The sequence below is a fragment of the Haliaeetus albicilla genome, chromosome 2 (assembly GCF_947461875.1).
Source record: "Haliaeetus albicilla chromosome 2, bHalAlb1.1, whole genome shotgun sequence".
NCBI lineage: Eukaryota > Metazoa > Chordata > Aves > Accipitriformes > Accipitridae > Haliaeetus > Haliaeetus albicilla.
The window spans coordinates 20366871-20393411 of NC_091484.1; the positions used below are offsets into that span (position 1 = coordinate 20366871).

At 41.7% G+C, this 26541-nt stretch overlaps 1 protein-coding gene across 4 annotated transcripts in view; it reads left to right on the forward strand.

Moving 5' to 3' along the window:
* BMPER (BMP binding endothelial regulator) overlaps positions 1–26541 on the forward strand; it is a 156392-nt gene that overhangs the window by 65142 nt on the left and 64709 nt on the right. For 3 of the 4 annotated variants that reach the window (XM_069809243.1, XM_069809225.1, XM_069809219.1), the window contains exons 7-11: positions 12784–12883; positions 16228–16337; positions 16962–17102; positions 19364–19468; positions 24970–25015. In XM_069809243.1, the coding sequence (XP_069665344.1) occupies positions 12784–12883; positions 16228–16337; positions 16962–17102; positions 19364–19468; positions 24970–25015 (502 nt within the window). The remainder of the gene's footprint in view (positions 1–12783; positions 12884–16227; positions 16338–16961; positions 17103–19363; positions 19469–24969; positions 25016–26541) is intronic. The other variant, XM_069809235.1, reaches the window with a different exon arrangement.

Here is a 26541-nt window from a genome sequence, read left to right on the forward strand (position 1 = left end):
GGGGAGCAGAGGCCCCCGAAGATGGCCATGACTCCATGGGACAGCCCCCGTTGGAGCAGTTTGTGACTGAAGATCGGCCCACAGAAAGGACCCACGTTGGAGACGTTCGTGGAGGACTGTTTCCCGTGGGAGGGACCCCACGGTGGAGCAGGGGATGGGTGAGGAGTCCTCCCCCTGAGGAGGAAGGAGCGACAGAGACAAGGTGTGTCGAGCTGACCCCAACCCCTGTCCCCTGTTCCCCTGCGCCGCTGCGGGGAGGAGGTGGAGAGAACTGGGAGTGGAGTTGAGGCAGGAAGGAGGGAGGGATGGGGGGAAGGTGTTCTAAGGTTGGGGTTCACTTCCTAATATCCTTGTTTTGACTTGTAGTAAATTAAATTGATTTTGTTTTCTTCAACAACTTGAGCCTGTCTTTTGCCTGTGACCATAAGTGGTGAGTGATCCCTCCCAGTCCTTATCTGGACCCACGAGCCTTCCTTTATATTTTGTCCTCATCCCACCATGGCTGGGAGTGGGGGGAGGAGTGAGCGAGTGGCTGCATGGTGCTTTGTTACCGGCTGGGCTGAAACCACGACATGGTTTCATATGGATCTTTTCATTTTTGACTGCCCGGTGGTGTTGCTTTATCAAGAGGACAATGGAGTGCCTTTGCCTCAGGGTGCGCCTCTATTCTGAAATGCTTTGGTTAGCAGGATGTTACTGGAAAGGTAGATACGAGTATTTCCAACTCCTCTGGCAGTCTTTCTGAATGAAGTTGGCCATATGCTGTGGCCTGAATGTGGCCTATGTATATGGCCTTGTTTTAGGGTGGTTTCGAGGATTCCCGAGAAGGCAAACACACACACACAGACTATAAGGGGAAAAAGCAAGCATTTATTAACTACAGATGTGCATTGTGCTAAGGGTATCTTGTAAAGCAAGTTAACATACCGACCCAAGGACTGTAAGGAAGATGGACCATCCGTACATTCTTGTGCCATCTTGTGCTGTGAGCTCAGCCTAGCAATCGGTAGGTGCCAGCTTTACGTGGGCCTTGCTGTACACCAGCCTGATGCTCTTCAGAAAAATCCCGGTATTTATACATTTGCAGAGGAATGGGTTTCGGCACACGTGGCCAGTGGGTGCCAAAACACGGCTCCATTGTAACACAGGGAGCCTATGACGCATGTGCTCACTGGCCAGGCATGCTGCACGAGCCATAGCCACCCTGTCTATTGGTTCATGGTCTTTGTACATGCATCATATAGTCATCATCCAGCAGTCATGTGCCAATCATGCACACAGCTGTGCTGTGCAACAGCCTGCTGCCCGTCCTCCCCCAGTATTGCTCAGCTCTCTTATCTCTGTGGTCAGCATTCCAAGCAACAGGCAACAAACCATCCATTTTCTGTGCTGACTGCGTTTTCCTCGGCTATCTACCTCTCCCCCAGTGCTCATCCACGGACCAAAATCTTATCTTTTAACCCATCCGTATACAGGCCTCTCAAAGAATTCAGATATAAGACTATCCAGTTTGTGAATGTCACATGAGCTTAGCTTGGAGATAAGTGCCAAGCTGGTTGGCTTGCTGTAATGGTGCTGATCCAGAGCAAGAACAAGAGCAGGCCTTGAGGCAGGTGCCAGAAGAGCTGTCCTGGCCAAAATATAGCCAGCTGTGGTGTGCTATAGGTGCATAAATGTTTAAACCCATATTTCTGTAGGTTCTACATCATGCCTAAGCTGTCCCTGAGGAACCCATGATCTTTATAGATCTGGGCATCAGCCTTTTACAGATGCATTCCTGCCAAAGAGAAGCCGATAATTAGCAACAGGATCCCACCCATAAATTAACAGGAGTAGCTAGATATGAACTTTATTGGGAAAAAAAATGGAAGAAAAGACAGGGGAGACCTGAGTGTATGTAATGTTCCATGCAGGGGTGTGAAGGAGGAATGGACTTCTTAGGGTTCATTCACCTTCTCCCCATGCATGTGTAGATGGTTTGCAAGCTAGGAAGGAGGGAAAAAAACTGAGATTCCCCTAACAGTCTTGCTAGCCAGGAGTGGGAAATGTCAGAATTTGCTGCTGATGCTTCTGTAAGTCATTACCCCTGGAGGAAGGAGGAAGCGGTAGAGGAACCATGACTTGTAAATGATTCCTAATCAAAGTTCTTCCCAAGGCTATTCCCAGAGAGCTGCAGATTCCTCAGCACCCCTTGCTCAGGCTTGTGTCTAAGACTAAAATGTGTTACTTTGCCTTGATCACAAGCCGGAGTGTGCCCTACCCTGGAGTAAAGCCAAGTCATATCTCCAGGGAGGGACAGCTCAAGGTAGTACAAAGTGGTGGAATTGTGCACTGTGGTATTTGGCATGTTACTATAGATGAGTACCGTTGGCCTACAGTGAGTCTAATCCTACACCACTTCAGGTAGACTGAAGCTACCCCTGTGGCTGTTTCACTGTAGGAACAGTTTCATAACCTACTGGTTTCATAAAGGTAGCCTAGTTTCCCTAAAACTTTATTTCCAAGAAATCCTCTGAATGAGCTGCAGTTTAGTGCTTTCTTTTGCTGAAGTCCGCATAGGACTTTAAAGTGTATTTTTAACTCTCTTTGCTAACTGCTTAGGACAAACAGGATCTCCTGTTAACAAAAATCTTTGATGGATGCATTAAGGAAGCAGAGTGTATGTAATCCTATATTTCCTGAGGTTACCTCAGCAGTATACATGGAGCATAACATTTAAGGATGGTATGTGCATGTATAAAGGTCTTGTAAAAAGCTAGAAGTAGTGTCCTTACTACTACAACGACAGTATGATTTATTTTACTGTGGTTGTTCTACAGGTATCAGTGTGCTTTATCATCAAACCTTCAGGCAAGGGCATCCATAAATTGTAGAAACAGCTGGTGAAGGACTGTCTCAACCTCTCCAATATATCATTGCCCTGAATCACTGAAGGAGATTTGTTCTCTTTGCTTGCGAATGGAACAGTGACTTGGTGTGGGCTATTCTGGCAGGTTTTGACCTAGTGACAACTTTTCCAGATTCAGGTGTGTAGGCACCTTCTTCTAAATTGTGTGCTTTTTCCCTCTTCCAAGAACAACCCTAGTTGCTTTTATTCATGACCTTGTTTACACGTTTGCACCTCCAAAAATGAAGCTTCAAACCATGTGATGAAGTGAAGTTCATACTGTCTACAAAAAAGTACCCGCACCACTGAAAATAAAGCCGCCCTTTTGTATCTAAATGCCAGATATCAGAATTTGGGCATTTGGAGATTTAATTCACTTGAGTCTTGCAATTTAGTCCTGCAGATAACTTAAGGCAAATTATTTAAAACTAATGCTCTAAGGCAAAGCTGTACGGATACATCTGTAGAGTTTCTTGTCGTGACCAAGTATTTTAAAGAATGATGATGAAGTGAGAGTCAGAATTGTCACCTTTCTCAGGACCACAATGGTACTAGTATTCTGTGTGCGCAAGAAACACGCTGGGGGCATGGGAGGGATTTAATAACTGTGTATCTCTGCAAACGGACTGTTCAGAAGGAAAAACTGTTCTCAGAAGGGAGGTCAGTATTGCACTGTAATGTGGGAATTGGAAGTGGGGGTGAAGGTAGTTGCTGATAGCTGCCAAAGTGTGGGGTTTTGAGGAGTACTGTTTACTGTAGAACATAGCAAGAAAAGCTTGTAAGGTAGTATCACAAAGCTTATGCTACAGAAAAAGGAAAAAAAAAAAGGAAAACCTTTGTGCAAGTTCATCTTATGAAAAGCAAGTGCTATTTATATAAATAGATTGTGGCAGGGACTATAATTTTGCAAGCATTGGGTTAGGACTTTGAAACGTTAAGCAAATGCACTGGTGGTGTATACGCAACTGTACACCCACTGGACTGTGCTTCATGTGTTCTTGATGCCAATGAAAACAAAGCAGTCTCCAACTGATTCAGGGGAAAAGTCATGGCTTCAAGAAGACAGGACCTGCTTTACAGAGCTACTGCTCTGCTTCTAATAACTGAAGTTAGGAAAGTCCCTTGGATTTAACCCTAACTTTCTTATTATCTGGGATGGGACATGAATAAGCTGAAGAAGCTTGTTAGTGGTTCTTAATAGTTTTTCTGGCCACAGACACTTTCCAGCATAACATGTTTTATTGCTATTTTTCATAGAAACAGTTCTTTTTAGAAAAGAAATAAATAATCATGTGGCTCATGGCAAAGCTTCCATAGTCACTGGAGACCTCTTCTGTAACAGCTAAATTAATCACAAATAGCTGAACTCTCCTGCAGTGGCATGACAGAATTGTTTCCTTGCCAATGTCTTTGCTTCCCTTCTGCTGTCCCCATGAAGCTTCTGCTCTTTACCCCCAAGGTGGTGGAGAACCCTGCCCTTTTCTGTCCTCCTGGCCCATTCCTGCTTATGTGGTTGTCTTAGCTCATTTTTCACCATTGCCCTGTGCAACTTCTGGGACTTTTGTTCAAAATGCTGTCATCCAAAGCAGACTGAAAATCAGTGGAAAGACTCCCACTGATTTGTATGACCTCTGATGCCGTCCTTGCCTACATCCTGCCTTAAAATCTGCCTGTTCCACCAGGTGTATGTCTTCTAACCTCCAGCATTATAGAAAGGCATTGTGCTATAGTGAGTGCTGTACGGTGCTAGATCCCTATCCCTGTTTTCCCTAACAGCATTCAGAGAGATGGCTTGGCACTGTTTAAGTGTGCCCTGTTCTGCAACTGGCAGGGAGGTTAGAGGGGGAAGCATAGCCTACAGAAGGATGTCTGGTTTACAGGAAACACCAAGACGTGTGGAGGGTACATGCAGTGGTACCTGTGGTTGCAGAATTTTTGTTAAGTAGCTCTCTACTAATAAAGAGCTAGTTTAAATTTCAGAAATCTGAAGCCTTTTGATACTACTACCCAGCATGGACTATATAAGGTGCAGTGGCAGCAATCAGTTTAATGAGACCCTGCAGCAAGGAAGAGAGTTTGATTAGTAAGAGTGTGAAATGGCAGCAAGTGATGGCGGTGATGTGAAAGGATTCAGACTAGAGGAAAAGCTGAATCTGAGATGCTGGCCAATGATCTCCATGCTGAAAGCAAGAACTAACCTGCTGTGTAGCACTGAGCATTGTTGGTAAAGTTGAGAAAGTGAAGATAATGTTTTAGATACTCTCTTGATGGGAAAAAAATTCTGAGAAGTAAGTGATGCTCTGTTGCTGGGAGTAGTGCCTGGGATAAGTAAACAGCCCACAAAGGTGTTTGAGGTGCAGTGTGAATCCAGACATCTCTGAGCTGTAGAGAGAATCTGTTGATTTTTTTAACTATCAACTAGCAAAGAAGGAATAGGCACTTGCATTACAGAGTTGAAAGCTATGCCTTCTGCATATGACTTCAGAGACATTAAAGAGTACCTAATGAAAGACAGTAATTTGTGGGATACATTATTTCAGTTTGCAGGAGAGATTTGTTGAGACAAACAGTCTACCCCTGGAAAAAGCCCGAGTTATTGAACTGTCCAGGAGAAGGATCAATAACAGCTCCCAAAGCAGAGCAAGTATGTGGGCTCCAGCTGAAAGCATCCAGCACTCAGCGTAGTTGCAGGCCAGTCTGGAACACAGGTATCATGAATCCATGTAGGTACTGGGGAAAAAAAAAAAAAAAACAAACACGGGAAAGACAGGAAGAAAAATGCCTCATCTCATGTGAATGGTGCAATAGGTATGGGACACAGACCTGTCTTATGTCCCATTGCCCCTGCTAACCTAGGAATAGAGATACTGTTCCAGAAGCAGCAGCAGTAACAAAGCTCTGTTTCTAAGATGTGTGGCCCTTGCTCCTTTATCTATCTGCCCTAACTGCGATAATCTGAGCTTTCCTCCAGCACCTCCAGGACACAAGCACCAAGCAAAAGGCAGGAGGTCTGGGAGATGCTGCCTGGATGGCCAGTTGCTGCCTAACACTGTGGGATGTTTTCTGGTATCCCTTCTGGGAAGGAAACTGCGGGCTTTCTACTCTCTGCAGCAGTCTGGTTTTGGCAAAACTTGTAGGAACTTAATGGCCTTGAGATCTTAATGTCATTTTGATTTTTGCTATTTTATCTCTATACATCTTTTTAGAGGTGTCCCTTGATCATTTGTAGCTAGAGCTGATTAAGGATTCATAAGCTACAGGTGTGCCTGGTTTGTGCCTGCATAAGCCTTCTTTCCTTAGGAAATCAGCCTGAAAGGGGAAAAGTACACACTGCTATTAAACCTTTCAAGGCTTCCAAGTGAAGAGGGGCTATTTACAACATCACTTTGAACAGAGCCAAGAGCTCAGTGCGTAAGCCCCGGAGGGGAGAGAACTGCTGGCTGTATAGCTGCTAGACTCTGCAGCTAGGCTGTTGGGTCAGTGAGCGATTTGATTTCAGCCAGATTGTGAAGTCAGATGCAATATAATCCCAGCAACACTTCTGCACAGCACTATTAGACTGGAGAAATATGACCAAGTGCTGGTTGCGCTGAGTCCCCCAGCTGAGAGCAGAGTGCCACGTGACCTTCCCCGAGGAGCCCTTCTGCAGTTCCAGCAACTGTGAAATTTTAGGAGCAGTGTCTCTGCCTGTACATACTTAAAAAAAGCTACTGTGCAACCCAAGATTTCATTTTCCAGAATGTTCCCTTTCACCCAAGGCAATAAATACCCTGGTCCTCCACCTCCTCCCACAGGAGAGTTGGTGCAAATCATGTTTCAAAACTTGAAAGAACCAGGACCAGCAGCTCCCCGGCAGCCTGATTTCAAAGTGGAGAGCTATACCCCAGAACAGCATACTTCACTCTGTAGGAGGATGCTGTGATATTTCCGCAAATAAACACAGCACGCCACTTCCCTCTGAAAAACAGAAAATTTCTTTTCTTCATCTAAGCAATCCCAGGAAAAGTGGCTCTCGAGAAGTGGACTAGATGGCAAGACTGGGTTGGCTTGGCACTTAACACAAGTCACTTTGTACACATGGTATTTGGTTGATGGAAAGCATGACAGTATTTAAAGGCTTCATCCTACCCTAAATTACTAACTAATGGATAATTTAGTTAATTCCTCAGCAGCTGGATACAACCACATACAGATTAACTTCCAAAAGAGGGAGGCTTTTTGGTTCCCGGCTTTGGGTCAAGATGTTCTAACTCTGTGACACTTTGCAACTGCACTTACAATTTGCTAAGAGCTCGGGGACAGGAATTTACATTAAGTGGAGACAACTAATTGAACTTTCTTATTAATACATATTGTTGAAGACACAAACACTGCACCTAACTACTTGTATCAAAAGGGTGCACATGGAGGGAGAGGTGGTAGAGTCAAACTCTTACCTGCTAGAAATTTATGGAGTTCTTTAGGCTTCTGTTGACTGTGTAAAGGAATGCCTTTACATCAGACCGAGCGAAAACAGTGGGAAAGGATAGTTTAAGAATTGTGCCTTTACTTTGCCCTAGAGTTTGCTCTAGAAATTTATTTGTAAGAGTCTTTCAGATTACCATTTCTAATCTGTATAGATTTCAGGTAATTTTTAAGGCATTTAACACAATATTTTATATCCACACTTACCTGCATGATCTGGTATTAAAATGAAGGTGACCTCTTTAGAGCCTTTGCTGCACATGCAGTTCTTAGGACACCACTTTAAACTGTCACTAGGACCACTTTCTATAGCCTTCCTATAGCAGTGATATCTCAGCAAATAGGGTTTGAGATCTAGATCCCGAGTTTAAAAATCTAGCACACACAAGGCAGTGTAAATACCTGCTGTTTTGAACTGAAGTTCAAGACCTGCCTATTCTGAATTTTATCCAATACTTTCTAAAGAGGCATTTTTTAAATCCTAGTCTAGGCAATAGATCAGGCTGCAGGGATGTGGGAAGCTGTGGCTTGTCTGTCTGTCTGTTTGCTGAACTGATTGATGTGCTGTTTGCTTTTACGCTGAGAACTGTTTTGCTACTTTGTGCATTTCCTAAAAACCTTCTCCCTCCCATGACCCTTCCAGGGAACTCTCACTGTGCATGACACGGCTGTTTCAGGGACCCTGAAATACTGTGTAAGGATGAAGTTACTCCCAGAGGCTGTCTGCCATATACTGCACCAGCATTCTTATAAGAACCAGAGTGTCTTTCATCTGATTTGGGAGAGAACACCTATTTTACTTCCAGATTAAAACCACATTCTAAATACGGTATCTTCTCACTTCTGTGCCTGAAGTCTACTTAGATGACATATCAGGGACTGTACATCTGATTGTAAACTCAAGGTATGGGTTTACGAGCATGTGATTCCAGGGGCGTTTTGAAGATGTTTGCATAGTACATGTTGCTGACCTGTTTTATGTATTTAGTACACATTTGGGAGGTAGTGGAAGTCTTTACTATCACACAGTAGTTAATATGTCAGACAGAGCTCCTGGTGACCAACGAGTATATGCAAGCCAATATGCTATCCAATTCACATAGGAAGCCTTATACATATCAGCAAATGTCATGTAGTGAAAAGGAGTCCTGGTATGCCCTAATCTTTTTTTTCCAGAATGGTAATACTCATCATTATCTGAATCTCAAATGATATGTCTATCTCTTTATCAGCAGATTTCTATTCATTGCCTTTATGCCATTGCTGTCACAAAAATAATAATGTCTCAATATGTTCACGGTGGCTGTAGTCACCTGCACTGTGCTAGAGCGGTTGAAGACAAACAGTCATACAGTTGTGTGTTTGTTTGGCTTCTCTTGCCACTGGCATGGGGCAGACTTGCTCAGTAGTGACCCTGTTGAACTTTCAAAGATATTTTTCATGCTGGTGGCATAAAATCTTTATTCATAGCTGGAGACAACCTTGAACATCTGTCTTGGTTCTTACAGCAACCCCTGCTGAGGCTACAGTGTGTGTCTGACCTTGCTCTAAATGTCTGGAATATGTATCCTGGTGTTGAGTGAAATGTAATTTTGATATTTCCTTATAATTTTTTTTTCCCCTGTAAGGATAGCCTCACTGGTAGCAAATGAAACCTTTCACACTTCTTCTAGAATGAAAGTTAAAAATAAATGCCTACAATCCACTATGGGCTGAATCCTAATGCCAGCACTTAAGACAAAATATTCTGCAAAATCAGTGGAAATTTTACTTCTGTTGGAGTATTAGCAGAGTCTTTCAAGCACAAGGTGAACATAGGGCAAAACTAGGGAGGAATCTTTTTTAGATGATTCATAGCTTCACTAAAGCACAGAGATAAAGCCTAAAAGTGAAATCGAAAATGAGATGCCCATAAGAAACATGGTTCTTGATAATACTGAAGTTAACCTTTAACATTAAATAACATGTATATAAAATATTATTAAGTTTAGACATGCTCGTTATCAGTAGCAAACAAATTGGGAGTATGGAAACCTCTGTCCTCCTGAGATTTCATGAGTGCTTTCAAAATCTGCTTATGTCAAGGGCAGCTCTGCTGGTGGTGGTCAGTGTTCTCACCCTCAAGGTAGATGAAGCCCAAGGCTCTTGGAGATTAATTGCAGCAGGCTCCCAACCTTTGGGGAGGTTTTGGACAGACAGTTTTTTCTGCAGACATTTTTCTCTCCATCTGTCCTAGCACACAGGCTGCACACATGCAGTGCACCAGGCATGTGGGTAGCCTGCCCAGAAACTGCACTCTATCTTTCATCCAGTGTCTCCAGCAAAGTCAGCTGCAGCCTGGATGGGTACATCTCTCAAGTCTGCCAAGTTTCTTGTGTCCTTATTGAACAGTGAAGTATCATAGTCGAGGTAGGAGCTTAGCAGGAATGGATGGTTGGGTAGCTAGACTAGCTCCATGCTTTCGTTTTAGGAAAGCCTCGTTGTCTGTCTTTCTCAAAGATGGACCTGTTGTGGGAGAGTTAGAAAGTGCTATTTCATCTTCCCCTCTCTTCTGTCTTTTAAGAAAGCTGCTGAGACCAGATGGTACCTCAGTCCATACCTCCCTCTGAGCCGATGGCAGGGAGCCTCTTGCTTTGTTTTGCAGATACGAGGTGGCAGGAGGAGTTATAGTGGTTTTGTCTGTCTCTGAGGTGGAAAGTGACTCTTTTCATTGTAGACTGTAGTTTTCTTACAAAATCTGTTACCTCCAGAGGACTGTGGACTGCAGCAGCATCTCCTGATTAAGGCTTCACATAACTATTGCTCAAGGATTTATTTGCCTAGCTCTTGAATAGCATTTCTCACAGGAAGCAGATGTCGCTTGCACTTTATTGGTCTGTGCTGGCTTCCAGTTCAGGTTTGGTTTTACTGGAAGGTTTTGCTTCAGACCTGGAATATTCTGGCTGCCTGGGAGATGTTATGCTTAACAGGGAAATGTGAGCTAAAAGCTTTAGATGTAACTGGGAGGTGGAGGAGGCAAGGTGTTTACTGTGCAGTTCCCATCCAGGCTTAGGCCATCTAGAGCCAATCTTTTTGCTCTCTGGAGTTATTTTTTCCCTTGATTTTTTTGTTGAACTTTTGTTGCACTGTTCTTTCTACGTGGCTCTATTCCATGCAATTTAAAGCAATGGCAGCACTAGCTAATACTGCTTTGAAAGTTGGTATTCTGAGTGCTTCGTGAGTTTTGAATTGTGATGACTGAGGCTTTTAAGAAAATAGAAATATTGTGTAGGTTTTGTCATTTCCTTATAGTGCCCAATGAGCTGTCTCTAAGCTCTGTAGGGCAAGTAGAATTATTCTTACTTTAAATGGTACAGGTTGATTTGTTTCAGACTGTTTTTGAACTTGCACCCTAGCATGATATTCAAGCCTGGAAGAGCCTATCCGGGGCAGCAGCATTTAGAAAATAGTGTGGTGTTAAAAAGCAGCATTACAGCTCGAAACAGGAGTAGCAGTGGGGTAAGGAGAGAGATGCAACTGGACTTCGTTTTGTGCAGAGGGGCCAGCACAAAAGATAAAAAAGGAGCTATAAACAAAAGGCTGAAATGAAGAAATATTTCATATTATCCATAGCATTTTGTATTTAAAAAAAAATCTATACAACAGGCTGCAAAGGCAATGTCTCAATAATGTGCTAAGCCTGAGCTTTGATTCAATCTTGCAGAGAAGCAAGACTCAAGAGCAGTTCTGCAGAGGCATAGGGTATGTGAGTATTAAATACAGAAGCAAGGTTGCAAGGAAGGACCTATGCTCACCATGTGTTGTAGCATTGCTTTATCTTCCATGGATGTATCCCTGATCCTGTCACCAGGCTGGCTGAGGTCTCCATGCCCTACTTTCCCATTTGCTGAATTGCCACCAAAGTTTGAACTTTGTCTTCTCTTAGCCTTTTTCCCTGGGCTGAATGATGGCATTGCTTCACAGAGCCCTTCTTTGGTATTTTCATTCTGCACCTGTGTCTCTTCTCACAGAGCTATTCCCTGAACATCATAAGGAACATCAGTGAAGAATTCATTTCGTTTTGTCAAGTTTCTGGTCTGACCCTTAATTTAAAGCAGTCATTTCAGTCTACAATAAACTCTGTGTTCCTGCATGCTGCAGTGAAAGAATTACGAGCAGTCCTTTGCCATGTGCATTCAGGATGCTTTGGTAGCCCCATGGGACAGGTAGACTTCAGTGCCTGAAAACTTATTATAGAACAGGAGTACAGTCAGAATGTTATTTTCTGTATAATAGTGTGTATGTGGGTCTGCCTGGACGTAAAAGCTTTTACATGATTCACTGAGGCCATTAGAAGTGGAATGGCATACCATCATTTCAGGCACAGAGCTTTTCAAAATGAACAGCTTTTTCCATCTTTCCCCAGGGGGGCCTGAGAGGCATGCAGCATGTAGGTGGGAGGAGACTGTTCATAAGTCTTCCATCACAGCATCCAGGAACACAAAGCTTATTGTTGGGATGAGCCTGCAGCTCTGAGTGATAAATAAGGCAGGGCAGTTTGATGAAAAGGGCTGACTTCTCTTGCTAAGACAAAGGTGGACTGATTTTTAAAGTTTAACAACCTGGACCTCTCATGAGCGTACGGAGCACATGTTGGTAGAGGGTCCGGTATTCTATAAGCATGGTGAAGTAATCAGGCAACAGCAGAATGAGAACAAAGATCTCTTTTGACTGACTTAATCTTAGACATATATTCTGTGCTTTTGTCTTTGCTGTGCTTTTTGCCTCTCTCTGATACTCATTGATACACCAGGATATATCAGGTCCAGATTGGGGGGGGGGTGGGGGGGGTGGTGCGTGCTACATTCATTCTCAAAATTTCATATACCCTCTTGGTTTTCAGTCCTCTGAAGAAAACATAGTTGGACTCAGAGACTAACAAGAATGTGCTTTCTTAAGTGATTTTGGCTTATTTGGTTTCTGAGGTCATGGACATAGTGGAGGAACACCTGCTCTCATCTTGCTTCAGCCCTTAATCCCTGTCCCAGGCAAGCCTAGAAGGGCATGGCACAGGAGGTGAAGAATAACATAAAAAATTGCACAATAACTTTTTTGAACATCCAGAAAGGTTCATGGGTAATGATTTTATTCTCCCTGGTTTTCTCATATCCACACCAAGAAATAAGATAGAAAGACACTGTTTCTTCAACTATTACATTCATTGCTTGAGAGAATGAAAAAATACAAATATTCTGAGGTCTCTGCAAGCAATATAGAAAGTGTTGGACAGCTGTACATGTTCCTTGTATGCCATATGCAAGCAGAAATTTCTGTTGGCAAATACTGCTTTGGCTAAGGCTTTTCAAGACTTGTTACCAGTCTGTGTGGGTGTGTGCATGTCTACTTGACATTTTGCTTTATTTTTTTTCCTAACTGAGCCTATTTTCCTTCAGGATGGCAGGACACAGTGCGTCCAAGAAGTCTGCCCCATTCTTTCATGTCCCCAGCACCTCAGTCATGTTCCTGCTGGACAGTGTTGCCCCAAATGCTTAGGTGAGTGGGTTTTTTCCTTGGAATTTTGTAATTAATATGATACATTTCTGCATAGCATCTTTTTTACCAGTATTTCACAATATTGGTAAAATCTAGGAGGTGGAAGAGACAGTATTGCTCAGAGGAGTTTATAATCTACAGGTTTAAACAGGTACTCAGGGTCAGTGTGTAGTGTTGTCATGGGTGATACTAAGCAAGCAGCCGCAGAAGAGCATTTGAGCATAGACCAGTTGGCTTGCTTAGAGAGACAAATATAGAAATGTTTCCCACCTTCATTACACATGTTTTATAAAGGAGGTTAAGACAGGAGGAAATGGTTCGTTGGACTTTGCCACAAGAAAAAGGCCTCACCCTCCCATATTTTTATTCAAGTGTGCATTTGCATTTTTGGTTTTGAGGAAATGCAGGTCAGAGGAAACTTCTGGACTGAAATTGCATTCTTAGAAGCTGTTGTCAGAGAGGCCAGGGACCCAGGAGTCTGCCTCATGGTTGCCTTCTTAAGGTGGAATCACAGTTTCAGCCAGCAATATTTTCAATTACGTCTTTCCAACACATTTTAAAGGAGTAAGTCAGAGGCTTCTAAAAAGGGCTAGTTCTTCCAAGTTGTGCCAAGGAAGGCAGTGACTTTTGAGAGTCCATATTTTGCTCTTACCATGTCCACAAATCCCACAGGCTAACATTCCTCAACACATGTCCCTCTATTTCTTAAACAAGGAGCACTTACATCCTACCAAGTAAATTAGCTTTAATTTGGTCTATGAGGTTATAACTAGTTTTGGAAAATTTTCTGAGCTAATAACTCCCGGTTCTGCAATGGCAACTTTTTGTAATTTCAACTGTATCTTTAACTGCTATCCAAAGTCTGTTTCCAAGTCTAGGTTAGGGGTACAGAGAGGTGAGGCCTTGGAGGCAGCAAGCCATAGAAAGTTCCAGCTTCTCATAATACTTAACATTTTTGACTGCTTGAAACAAACTAGGATTTATTTATTTATTTATTTGCTAATTGAGAAGTGCTACAGATAAATATCTGCCTGGAACATTTAACTGCAGCACCAGAGAGTAATCCAGTAGAGGAGTGAAATGGAGAGGAGAACAGTCCAAATGCTGAGCTTCTGTCTTGGCTTAGGACATTTTTCCTTTGCTTCTGTAAACTCCCCTTGTCCTCTCCACCCTATGCTTTTCCCAACTGAACCTTCCCCTCCTTCATCTAGGCATTCAAAATGAAGCTTTAATTTTTGACTGCTTCATAGGGATTTTTCTACAGATTCTTTTTTCCCTCTTAGAAATGTCTATAAATGAGTTCACTAATAATAATAATTTTTCATTTTGTCTGGTCTTTGCTCTAAAGCATGTCATATACCTGAATAAATACCATCTATTCACAGGGAAGTGTTGAAAGTTTTGGAGCAAGGTAGATGCAAGGGATGTGTAGCACACTGCATGGCAGTTGGGAAAGAGAAACGTTTTCAGGGATGCTGAGGCATGGTTTTTCAAGTATCGTGTGGAGGACCTCCCTGCAATTGAATTCCTGATACTCAGCGTATATAGCTTAGAAGAATGCTATGGACTCTACTGGGACTTGAATTATTAGTTTAACTAGTGGTTATGATCCAGAACAGCCAACCATTAAGCCGGTATCTTCACCACCACATCTTTTAAAGTGGTAGTTCCTTTGTCAGTGGTTTTTTACCAACTATTTGTACTAGGTTGGCCACCCGGAATTGCACTGGGTGGTTTGCAAGGCATGGAAAAAGGGTGTGAGAGAGAGCTGGACTTTTGTTCACTTGTTGACATAAGTTATGAGATTGAAGTCCTGGCCCCACATAGAGCAGTAGAAGTATTGTTACAGGCGGGGCTGTAATAGGCCTTTGTGCTTAAGTGGTGCATGGATGCAGAGCAGTTCCTTTCAGGGCTACTGAGCATCCTCAACTGATTTCATATGTCAGTCCTGCAAGAGAAATTAAGCCTTTTCAGAAAGACACACACTCAGTAAATGGAAGGCTGGTTATGCAAGCACAGATTAGTCCAAGGCAGCTAATTTGCAAGACAGAGATGTTTAAATTGTGTCTAACTGAGCAATAGCAATTATTTCTTAACTTTCATTTAATAGTTATTTTAACATTAGATTTGTAAAACCTCAAGGCTAATCCAATGAATTTTTCTGTGTGCTTATCCTTTTGTTCACTTATATCTTAGAGGAAAATGGAACTTTTTTCTTTTAAGCTGCTGTACATTTATCAAGAATTATTGAAAAGGAAAGGAATTACAGTGTGCCAAGACCTGGTGGTTCGAGAGCTAAAGTATTGGCCTAGTACTTAGTGCATTCTTGTATGTAGTTATAGTGGCCATTCCCTACCTCGGAATTGATGCCTGTTTAACATCAGGCCTCTGAAATGATAAGCTGGGAGAATGGCAGCCACTCATAAAAGAACTTATTAGTTGGCTGCCACCAAAAGTAAACAGGGGAAGATATTCAAAACCAGGAAGGTAAGTATAGTGTTTTTGTAAAGAGCTCATGTTTATATATCATAATCATCACTTGTTTAAAATTACCTACTAGGAAAGAAGCTGAGGAATAAGAGAAGCTTGCAGAACCGCAAGTTACAAGTTGCGGTTGCAACTTGGATCTGAAAGTTCTTGCAGGGTTGTAGGACTTCCAGAAAGATTTAATATTGATGCTGCCTTCCCTGTATAGTGCTCTAAAACTTGCCTTGCTCTCATGACACCCAAATATTTTATGGGTTATGGAAACTAAATAACTTGTGTTGCCCTCATTCTGCTCATGAACAATGCAAATACCTGTATTTCTTGCAACCTTGTCTAAATGTGGTACACCAAGCTATCTTAATGAGACTGGACAACACCTATGGTTTTTTTGCATCACTGTCACTGAGTTGATTTAGTTTGGCTGCTGTGAACCCCTGAGGTAGATATGCTAAAACCAGTTAAGGCTGCTTTATTTGATAAGTTATTGCATTAAGTTAAAGACTGTTTGAACTAGTTTAAGTGTATCTACCCGAACAGTTTGCAGTGCTTACTTTTTATTCCTTTAGCTGCACTGTGCACTTTATGATGAGAAGGAGAAGAAAGATTTTTCCAATATAAACGTGACATGAATCATATTTATATTCCCTCCCATGGTAGAATTTGTACAGATGAATGTGTGCTAGAAGAACAGCAAACTGTTAAAAGTACATATTTTTTTCACACCAAAATGGAAACACATAGCAAATGACACATTGCACATGAATTTGGTCTGGTGACAATAAGCCCTACTATTTTTGTTGACAATATGGCATCTTTTCAACTACATTCTGTTTCTATTACTGTTTATTTATATTCAGGGCAGAGGAAAGTGTTTGACCTCCCATTTGGAAGCTGCCTCTTTCACAGCAATGTGTATGATAACGGGTCCTCATTTATTTATGACAACTGCACAATGTGTACATGCAAGGTAAGTCCACAGTGCTTTGGTTTGGTGTGCTGCTTGTTGTCTGGCTTAGCAGTAATTTGTAGGGCTGAAAGCCCTGATACTGTTCTTCCTTGGCATCTTATGTGGTCCCCGAGAATCTGATCTGAAGAGCACTTGCAGTTGTGATAGGAAAGTTTAAAAAGTTACTGCCTCAGCTGAGACATGACGTCTGACTCCATGTGATGCAAAATGAAATTACTCAGATGATGTGATCCCCTTTAAGTTTGCATTACAGTGGAAGAGGAGTTTCTACATGATGAATTACCACGTCTCTGCTGAAGGGCAGGGATTTTTTTTTAGTTCCTCTAACATGACTGTGACCACTTGCACTTTTGCACCTAGGCAAAAAAATGAAAGTGTCACGAAATCAGTAAGATTTTGTAGGCCAACAGAAGTACAAGCTGGGCTTTAGCTTCACAGACCACGAAAGATTCCCTTAATCCAGTAAATAATTTTTATTTTCTCTGAGCTGACCTATTCAAAGCAGTTGGGCTGTAGCTTGGGTGGATGCAATGACTGAGCAAGCAGAAATGTTATAGTAAGGACAAACAGGAGCACAAACATCTTGGTGATGATTTCATTATTTCCTTTTGTCCTTTTACCTAGGATTCAACAGTGATATGTAAGAAGAGGTGCTTACTTCCTGGTGCATGCAATAAAAACAAAGACCACTGCTGCAAGGAGTGTGTCTCATATATCTCTCCTGAGGAAGTAAAAGTGTGCAAGTTTGGCAATAAGATCTTCCAGGTAAGGTTTCAGGTGTGGCTCAAGAATAGATGCCATTGTAACAGCTGAAACAGCATGAGTTTACTGTAAATTAGTATTGTGGCTTGTTTTTTAGCAGAATCTTCACTATCCTGGTTAATGATGGAACAACTCAGAGGCAAAGCTTTGCAAAATTTGCCATTGCTATTTTCTGTTTTGAGTTTGTGTAAATTCTGCTGATACACAGCAGTTAAAGATAAGTTCCTCCTTGATGTGACATGTTGTTTCCCTCTCCGTACGCAGAGATTCAAGCTGATGTTTCATGACAAGTAATGCATTTTTAGTAAGAGATCATAATGCTCTGCTTTCCCAGACAAACACTGATATTCATGGAGAAGATATTGAGTGGTATGTAGGCTTTATCTGCTGAGCCAAAGAGTCTCTTCCATAGCTGAGCCAACAGGAGCTTTGCAAAGTTCGTCTTGGCTGAAAGTTACTCATCTTGATTTACTACATTTCATGTCCCTGCTAAGGACAGCACCCCTGACATTTTATATTGGGATAGCCATGTAATAACTGTTACCTACTGCACTTTCACCCAATGTTTTCAAATCACAAGGGATTCCCTGCAGAACACTTCTGCTATTGCTGAGACCCTGTTTGTTTTTCCAAGTGGTGTGGCTTTTTTCACACTGTGTCAGAAAAAGATTCTGTCACCTCATGGGCCATCTGTGAAGTAAGAGACCCTTGAATCAGATCAAATGTTAAATCCTTTGTGAATACTTGGTTTGCTCAGCCAGAACTACTTCCCATTTATTCCATCTTTTGTGTACATAGCTGAAGTGTTTATTCTGGAAATTACATGTGAACCTACTGTACGCTGAGACTATATTCCATCTGATTGGCACTTTCACACTGGTGCTATTGTGCTTCAGGAACAAATGCCTGCTTCTTAGGCACCCAACTAAAATATTCTGCTTCTTGTGAAGATTTTATTATATTACTAAGTATTATATGGAGTAAGAAAAAATAATGAGACAGTACAGCCATTTCTGGCCTCGTGTGCAAAAAGGTAAATCCAGTGTCGCTCTGTTGAAGTTAATGGTCTAACACAGGTAGAATGGGCCCAGCAAATGTGGTTTTGCACTCCTGTGCAAAAACAGCTGCGAGACAAAAAATCAGGGTAGCTGCCTGCAGTCAGCTGTGATATATTCTGGTACCTTAGCAGATGTTTGGAGAACATGTGCTTTACCAGGAACACCAGGCAATCATAACATGGCCTGGAAACAAAAGATAGGGGAGAGACAACCTTTGGCTAAGCATGCTGCACTGAATAAGTTAGGCTCCTTGGCGTTTCAGATTTAGTCTGTTTTTCTCTCTGGTCAGAACATCATGTTGAGGTGGGCACGTAATTGTTCACAGCTGTCTGTTTGGACTGCCTGTTCCTGTCAGGTCTATCCTCACCCTTCCTTCACAGCAGCCCTGTAAACAGAAAACACGCACATTTTGGCTCTAAGCAGGCTAGCACAAGACTGTAAGTGGTTGAGACAGAATGTTTTAGGAACCACACTTGGCAAATGCATCACTATGTAAAAAGGAGCCAGGGCAGTTCCACAAGCAATCTTTCCCAAGTAAGTGGGGACAAGACTATGAGGCATATTATGCTCTGCACCTAATACTTTAAGAGCCATACATAGACTGTCTTACCTACTCTGCATTTGAGAAGTGCAGCATTGTATCTCTTCTAAACATTTTCAGATGTTTACCAGATAAAGTATCTGTGAAAGTGCTGTAAGTAATCTGAATTAGAATTCATTATTCAAACATTCCTGCCCTAAGTCAAAATGATGCTGCATCTGGGAATAAATTCACTATATGCTGACATCTTAATCAAATACTTTCACGTGCAACAACTTAAAGACGTCACTCAACCCAATGAATCATGTTTTTCTAATTATGTGAGCTTAAATGAAAATTTGTGGTAGGTGTGTGATCACATCTCAGACACATACTGGAGAGAAAACAATTCAGATAATCAGGACACTGATGAAAAATGCAAAAGTGATTTGGTTAGCCTTGATAAAATGAACTTCTGACCTAGAGGGCCAAAGGGAAGAAAACCCTGCTGAATTTGATCTTTGTCTTTAATCCTACTGGCCATGGACAGACACCTCAAAATAATTTAGACTAAACAATGACACAATGCCAACAGGGAAAGTCATCCTTTCTTGTGCAATGATACATTGCTGAAATAGCTTCCTGTTGCCACCCCAGCTGATACTATATCATGTTCCCTCTTGCAGGAAGGAGAGATGTGGTCCTCTGTGAACTGCACCATCTGTGCTTGTGTGAAAGGCAAGACAGAGTGTCGCAAGAAACAATGCATTCCAGTCAGCAGCTGTCCTCATGTGAGTTTTTTAAAAGCACAGAGCTTTCTTCTCTTTTTTTCTCCACCATTGTCTTTTTCAGTGTTTCTTGGAAGTGTGTGCATGGCAGTGGGACGCGCAGATTGGAAAGAAGGGATCCTCTGGCATATTAATTTAGGCTGGTGTTCCCCAAGTGTGCTACTGCTACCCTGAATATGGGCTTCCCGCCTCTGTCCTTGCTCTGAAGACTCTGTGCTCTGTTTCTCCTCCTCCCTTTAACTTTCTCTGTCCCAAGTATCTGCACTGGAACATCTCTTTCACATATATTTAATAGCTTTATAGAGTGGTGAGATGACTATGTTAGTATTTCAAGAGCATGCTTATTGTTAAGGCAAGCCACAGGAGGAGGTTGTTGTACTTGCATTTCTCAGTGCATATGATGCTTAATACTTGGTTGAAAATGTAAATTAGACAAAGCAAAGCAAATTATTTAAATCAAGCCATGCCTCTTTCTCTAAGTTTACAGCCTGAGTACTTTTTATTTGAAAGTCTGAAGTGAACCCGAAGAGTAGCGTAACTGTAACTTTACTTAATTGCCTCAAAAATTAGCATTACTTGAAACCTCGAGCTAAAGTCAGCCTTTGTTTCTTGGATTTCTATCACTGACAAATTATTTTGTTTTAATGGCCCAGGCTTTCAGAAGAGGGAGCTCTAAATAGCACCTCATGTAGGGGCAGATCTTCGAACAGAACTGCGTAAGAGAGAGCCAAATCATTAGCATTACACCTTCTCAGTGTTTCCTTCTCCATCCTGGAAGCCAGTGGGGAAAATATGAGTCACAGACACCTAGGTATAAAATTTTAAATGACAAACCCTAGTTTGTAAAATTTTATACGTGTAAACTTTTGACAGCCAAAAGCAGCAGTAGAATAGAAAGCCTGTACCTTGGTGCTCACTGTTCTGCTGTGATAGTGGGCTGCAAGAGTGATGCCTTCATCCTCAGAAGAGGGGACATCCTTTTCCTGTCACTCTGGCACTCACTGCAGAGGGAAGTTCTCCTGTTAATGGGCCTCTCATGAGATGTTGCATACATCTTAGGAAGTGTGAACAAACGGAGCTGCTCTTCTGGGAATGTGATGTGGCTCATGGCAATCAGGTTTGCTCCCTTCAGGCCATTCACAGGATAAGCAGGAGGTGAGAGCTTGGACTCAACAGGTCTCTTCAAATTCTTTGTTGGCCAAGAACCTGTCACACGCTGCATATCATTTATATTTGCCCTGTGCTGATGCTTTTCAAATGTTTAAGATGCTTCTGAGATCAAATAACTAATATGGCTTAATATAAATCTTAAGTGAAATACACCACTTCAGCAGTACCCATATATAAATTTGAGCATTGAGATGATCAGTTGAAGTGGCTTCTAAAATGAAAATAGCAGTGTGTAGAAATTCACCATCCGCAGTCCTGCGGCAGCATAACTGACTGACTGATGAACTTGTTCGGTGCTGCTACACAATCTGCTCCAAGGTTAACATGAAGTCCTAAACTGCCTTAGACCTCTGTGTTGAGTCCTCAGACAAGGGCCAGTTCCTTAGGGCTGAAAAGACCAGCTTTGTTACCCTGCAGCACCATTCCCTCCAGTATCTAACCAGTCAGCCTGCTCCCCACCTTAAAATGGAGTCTACAGCAAGCTGCATTCAAACTCACCCTCCTCCACAGGTACATGTTACATTTCTGCTCTTCTAAGCGAAATTGGAGGGACAAGTAGTAGAAAGAATGTAAACTCTAGCGTGAGATTTATTTTCCTATTCCAAGTGGGTACCAAGTAATTTTAAAGCAAATAATGTATGCTAATGGATTTAAGTCTTCTACTTTTTATCTGTGCTCCACTCTCTTTGATGAGATATTCTGTCACGAATCTATAAACATTAATTAAAAACACCACATTATTAAAGATAAAGATATATCAGTGATTCTGATACTGGAAGTCTGGATATCATACATAGAGTTATGCTGCTGTCTCTGCAGACTGTAGGGGTGTGAACTCCATTTCTTTTCTCTTTTCACAATATTTCTGGCTGTAAGCAGTCTCTACTGACTACTGAAGACTGCTGTGGAATAAAATGCTGTTTAGTGTCCCTTAGGGTGTCAGGCCACATAAAGTTATCTCATTAAAACTGTGTTATTATACACACAACTGAGTGTGAAAGGATTGAAGATTCACAAGGAACTTACAATATTATTCCTTGACTTAAATGATTTACCATGCAGTCTTAATACTCTTTGCATGATACTGTGGGGTTTTTTGGTGATGGACTATTATTTAATTTATCAACATAGATTTCAGCCAATTATTGCTTGAAAGGATGGGTTTCCAAGTGATAATTCTGCAGAATTTCCAATACCGTGCAACCATTTGTATTATTCAATGTATTGGTGGCAGACTGACATATTTTTGAAGACTGTTTCTGCCATTTCTTGCATTTTCTTCATAAGGCTAGGCACGTTTTTCTGTTTCTTTTATTCTTTTCTTTTTGGAGCATTTAATCCTGTATCAGTAATTACAGGAAGTGTCTTTCTTAGCTTCTTTTCATCTGCAGTGGAGACAATACATCCTGCAAATTCAATCCTTCCTGTCACATTTATAGTAAAATCAGTCCTCCTTGGGCTTCTAGTGATCCTTGTGGCTTGTGGTTTCTGTTTCTTACCTTCTGACCACTGACTCCACGTAGATATTCCCTCTCTCAGTTACCTGGAATGTCAGCCTGCAAGGTGCGGTACACACTGGCCCCCATCCAGCAAGCTGTTAAACATGTGTCCAGTACTGCTGAAGTTAGTAGGCCCTCCATATGTGCTTAAATTTAAACACATGCTTAAATACTTTATAGAAAGGGAGTAATCGCCACACTTGGCAAGACTGAGTTTCAGAGATCCTTTAGACCTTTTCTCACCTAATTTGTTATTCACTTGCCCTAGCCCTTCTCCAGCCTCTTTCTTGCCTTGTGCCATCTCCTTTCCAATTACCCATCCTTATCATTTTCTGCCTCACCTCCTCTCCTTACGCCTTTGCATTCCTCACTAACAATGTAAGCCTGTGGTAATGGTAAGTGGTCATGGACATGTCTCTGTACTGCTGAAGGAGAGCCTGGTGAATTTTACAGCATGCAGCCTTTTCTGAGCTCCAAGGCTGTGCAAAAATTAATAGAATTAAATTCACGGCATGTGAAGACATTTGCAGAGTTCGATTCTGTGGGTAAATTTTGAACCCGTGAACTTCAAGTGAGTTGAAAATTTATTCAGAACATGTTCTCCCATCTCTAGCACAGACTGCTTTTAATGTTATACACATCTGTTATTATTACAAACAAAAAGTTGCTGGTTTTACTCTAGTGCCAAATGAGGCACAAAAACCCAACAGCTGTTGCTATTGCACAACCAAACAACCCCTTTCCCCCCCACAATTAGTCTTGCCTTAAAAAAACAGAAAATAAAAACCTCAGACATAAAATTGAAAACCTCATAAAAAGGAATAAAAATCCCAGAAAATAAATAGACTCAAATGTGGTCTGCTTATAAATATTCATAGGGAAAGATGGGATCATATCACTTAGCCCACTCCTAAGGGAACCCTCAATGCTAACGAACTCTTGCAGCACATGTTAGCAATAATGGGTTTCCTTATTCTACAAGACAAAAACAGGATCTTGGGCCAACATGGTGGCTCAAGTAACCAGCCTCAGCAGGCTGCCTTGGAGATTCCAATTTCACTTGAATTCTTGCCACTTCCAGCTCGGCTGATGATTTCAACTCTTTTATTGAAATGGAGAGGTAAGGCTGTGCAGTGTGTGGCATTCAGCTGCACGTCTTCCGTTCGTACAAAGAAGTGTTGCCAAGCTCCCTATTTCTGCACAGTTTTAATGGTTCCTCCTTTAAGGGATTTCATCCTAGCAGGTGCTTGGTAGGTCTCCCTGTTGCAGCCTGGTCCTCAGCTATTCTCTTTGCTCTGGGGCCTGGTCACACAGACATCTAAGCATTGCCCACACTGCCAGTGAAACTCTGATCCAGCCCTTTTCTCAGGTCCAGATGTGCCTCAAGTTTGTTCACATGCAGTTGCACGTTCAAAGACAAGCTTACACTGAACTTTTATGCCCTGTGGATGATAAGCCCATGCGCACTCATCACCGAGCTCATTCATGCCATCTGGGTACATCAACCACAAGCAGGACAGAGTGTGCTCCACTCCAGTCTGCCAACATAACTGGGAGTTCATTTCTGCCCATGCACCTTGTCAAATCTTGGCAGCGCTGTAGGCAGAAAGCAAGACAGACAGCAATAGGCTTGCTGCCTGTGCCCACTTCCCCACTCTCTCCATAAACCTGCTACCTATTTCTTGTCTGTTTTCATGAGCTTTTCTGCACTGTTGAGTGGGCAGAACAGCACAGCTCCATTTGCTCACTCTTGCTGGCCACTCATTGCTCACTTGCTTGGTGGGGAACAGGAGCAGTTGTCCCACAAAGGACTTTCTCTGTGTTCAACCATTGTTGGAGCAAAGGGTCAGTGCTGGGGAGTAGCACAGCCCCATATGCCTCTTCATTCCCTGTATGGGAATGCGAGTGAGCTCCAATATCGCCATAAGTTCTGTTATAACCCATGCCAGTTTTTGCGTGGAAAACACATCATTCAGTCTGAAATTTTCCAGGCTTATCCTGTAGCTTGACAGTTAGCTTTAGAGAATTTAAGTAAAATCAGATAGAACATCTTTTAATTCGATGAAGACTGAAAAGGAACATGAATATATGTACACGGAGTCATGCTTCTAGCCAGCCTTGTATAAGACACAACCATAAATAAAATTGACCTGGGCAGAGTGGTAAATAAAGACTCAAACCTTTTGTCCACATTACTATGACTAGACCAAATTGTTTGCTTTTAGAAGTTGCACATCCTTGGATGCATGCCCATTTACTTCACTGGGGAGATTGGTCCATGGTTGGTAATATGATTTGGTGAGAGATACCACAAGATTTAGCCATGAAAGAAATCTGGCCAAACTAGATCTCTATCAGTGCCTCCTTCCTTCCTTCCTTCATTTTTGTAGGAAAAATGGATGATTTGGGGGGACTGTGGGGGTGGGTGTGGAGCAGATTACCTCTCTATGGTGGGTGACTAAAAGGGTGTGCATAGGAAATGTATTGTGTATATTTTGGGAGGTGGGGGAAAAGGTAGTGATCTTGTTAAACCAATGACTAGTCTGCTTTAGATATCTGTGAATACATGAGTCCAAGATTCTCTCACACTCTCTCTAAAGAGAAAAGTGGTGACAGAGAAAGAACCCTTTTAGTATTTCATTTCTTATAAGACTGCCAGGAAGCTCTTTGAATAATTCTGTCTGTTTTTAGCACCTGATATTTGAAGCTGTAAGCAGGGCATTGAGTTCAAACACAACTTGAACTATTTTCAAAGGCTTATCCAGCCTTACAACATAACACAGTAATTGCTCCAAAAACTCTTCCATTAAATCAGCCTGTCTTTCTCCCAATTAGGGTAAAATCCTGAACAGAAAAGGATGCTGTCCTATTTGCACTGAAAGTAAGTTCTGTCTTCACATTCTTTAAATTCTTTTTTTATTCTTTCAGAGAAAATAAATATAGAAGAATGTTTGCTTTTCTGCTTTCTTTTTAGAGGTGGCTAAAGGACAGGTGATTATTGCTGGCCACAGATTTTGCCTCCTATCAAAATGCCTGGGTATTTTATTTTTATTTTATTTTAATTTTTCCAAATGACACAATTTTTGTCAAATCTGAGGTGCTGCTTTTTGAAGGGTATAGTTGGCCTGTGAAATTTGTAGGTAATAAAATAAGCAAATGAATAGAACTGTAACTTTTAGGACTGGGTACCTTTTATACCTGTAAATAAGAGCCTGGCTATGTGTATATATAATCCAACACCTTTGCAGATGATTTGTGAGAGTTAAAAAAAGGTGTGCAGAAATCTGAGACACAGTCCGGGGCAGCAGTGGAAAGTACAGTAGAAAGCTATCCTGTCTGTATGATGTTTAGCTCAACCATCACCTTTTTATCCCTTTACTCTTCACTTCAGGAATGATCATCTTATGATATCACTTGTGTTCTCTCCTAGTCAGGGAAGCACTTACACAAATACTTATCTTTAAGCTATTTAAGTCAACAGGGAGACCTGTCTTCACTGAAGTTAACAGGATACAGTTACGTATTTCCTTCAGGACACGTTTAAGTATTTTGCCAGATAGGGACAGACTGCTAAAATGGGGTTTTATGATTTATAGAAAGGCTTCTGAAAGAAGGAACAGGTTTTTAAGGAGAGTGTTTCCTATTCTTTTGTCTAAAATCAAATTGGTTTTGCTGATCAACTCAATTCTGGGTGCTCTTGGATTGCACAAATTCCATATGCTAAATACCTGTTTTTCCACTCTGCAGCTCAATTATTTTGAAACATGTAACTTGTGATAAAATAAATCTAGCTTGCAAGTCTTCAGTATCAAAATGAAATTAAAAACAAGTGGTAATCTCAGAAACACTTGAAATAATACTGAACAGAGGGAGAAATGAAAGAGGATTCAACTGAGCAGCAGTTGATTTTATGTTAGCTCAGTTTCAAGGGAGAAATCTGCATAGACCTCTGCTTGATCATGACATCATTAGTGTCATGAATTTATCAATCTCTATCTTGCCTCTGTTCTTATGTTTCAGTCTCATTTAACCTTTCTCATGTGTTCTTTTGTAATATGAGAGGAGGAGGAAAATAATGGGGCCAGACATTCCCTCAAAGCACTAGAGACCTTTTACTGTAAGGGGTTAAAAAGAAGACAGTACAGTGACTCCTTCAGAAATGCTGCCGGAGAATGATGATAATTGTCTCATGGGAGAAGGACGCAAAAAATAGATTTCTTCAAAGTAAAAATAACTCATCTAGGAACTTTTAGGTTACCTAAAAAGTCAGAACTTCTTGGTGATATAAGAAGGGAATGGTCATGACTGTAAGACATGTAAAATTAAGGGCAGATGATTGTTGCTTGTCCTCCTGCCATGCAGATCTGTAAAGACCCTGGCTCCATCTTCCCAGTAACCTCCTGCCAG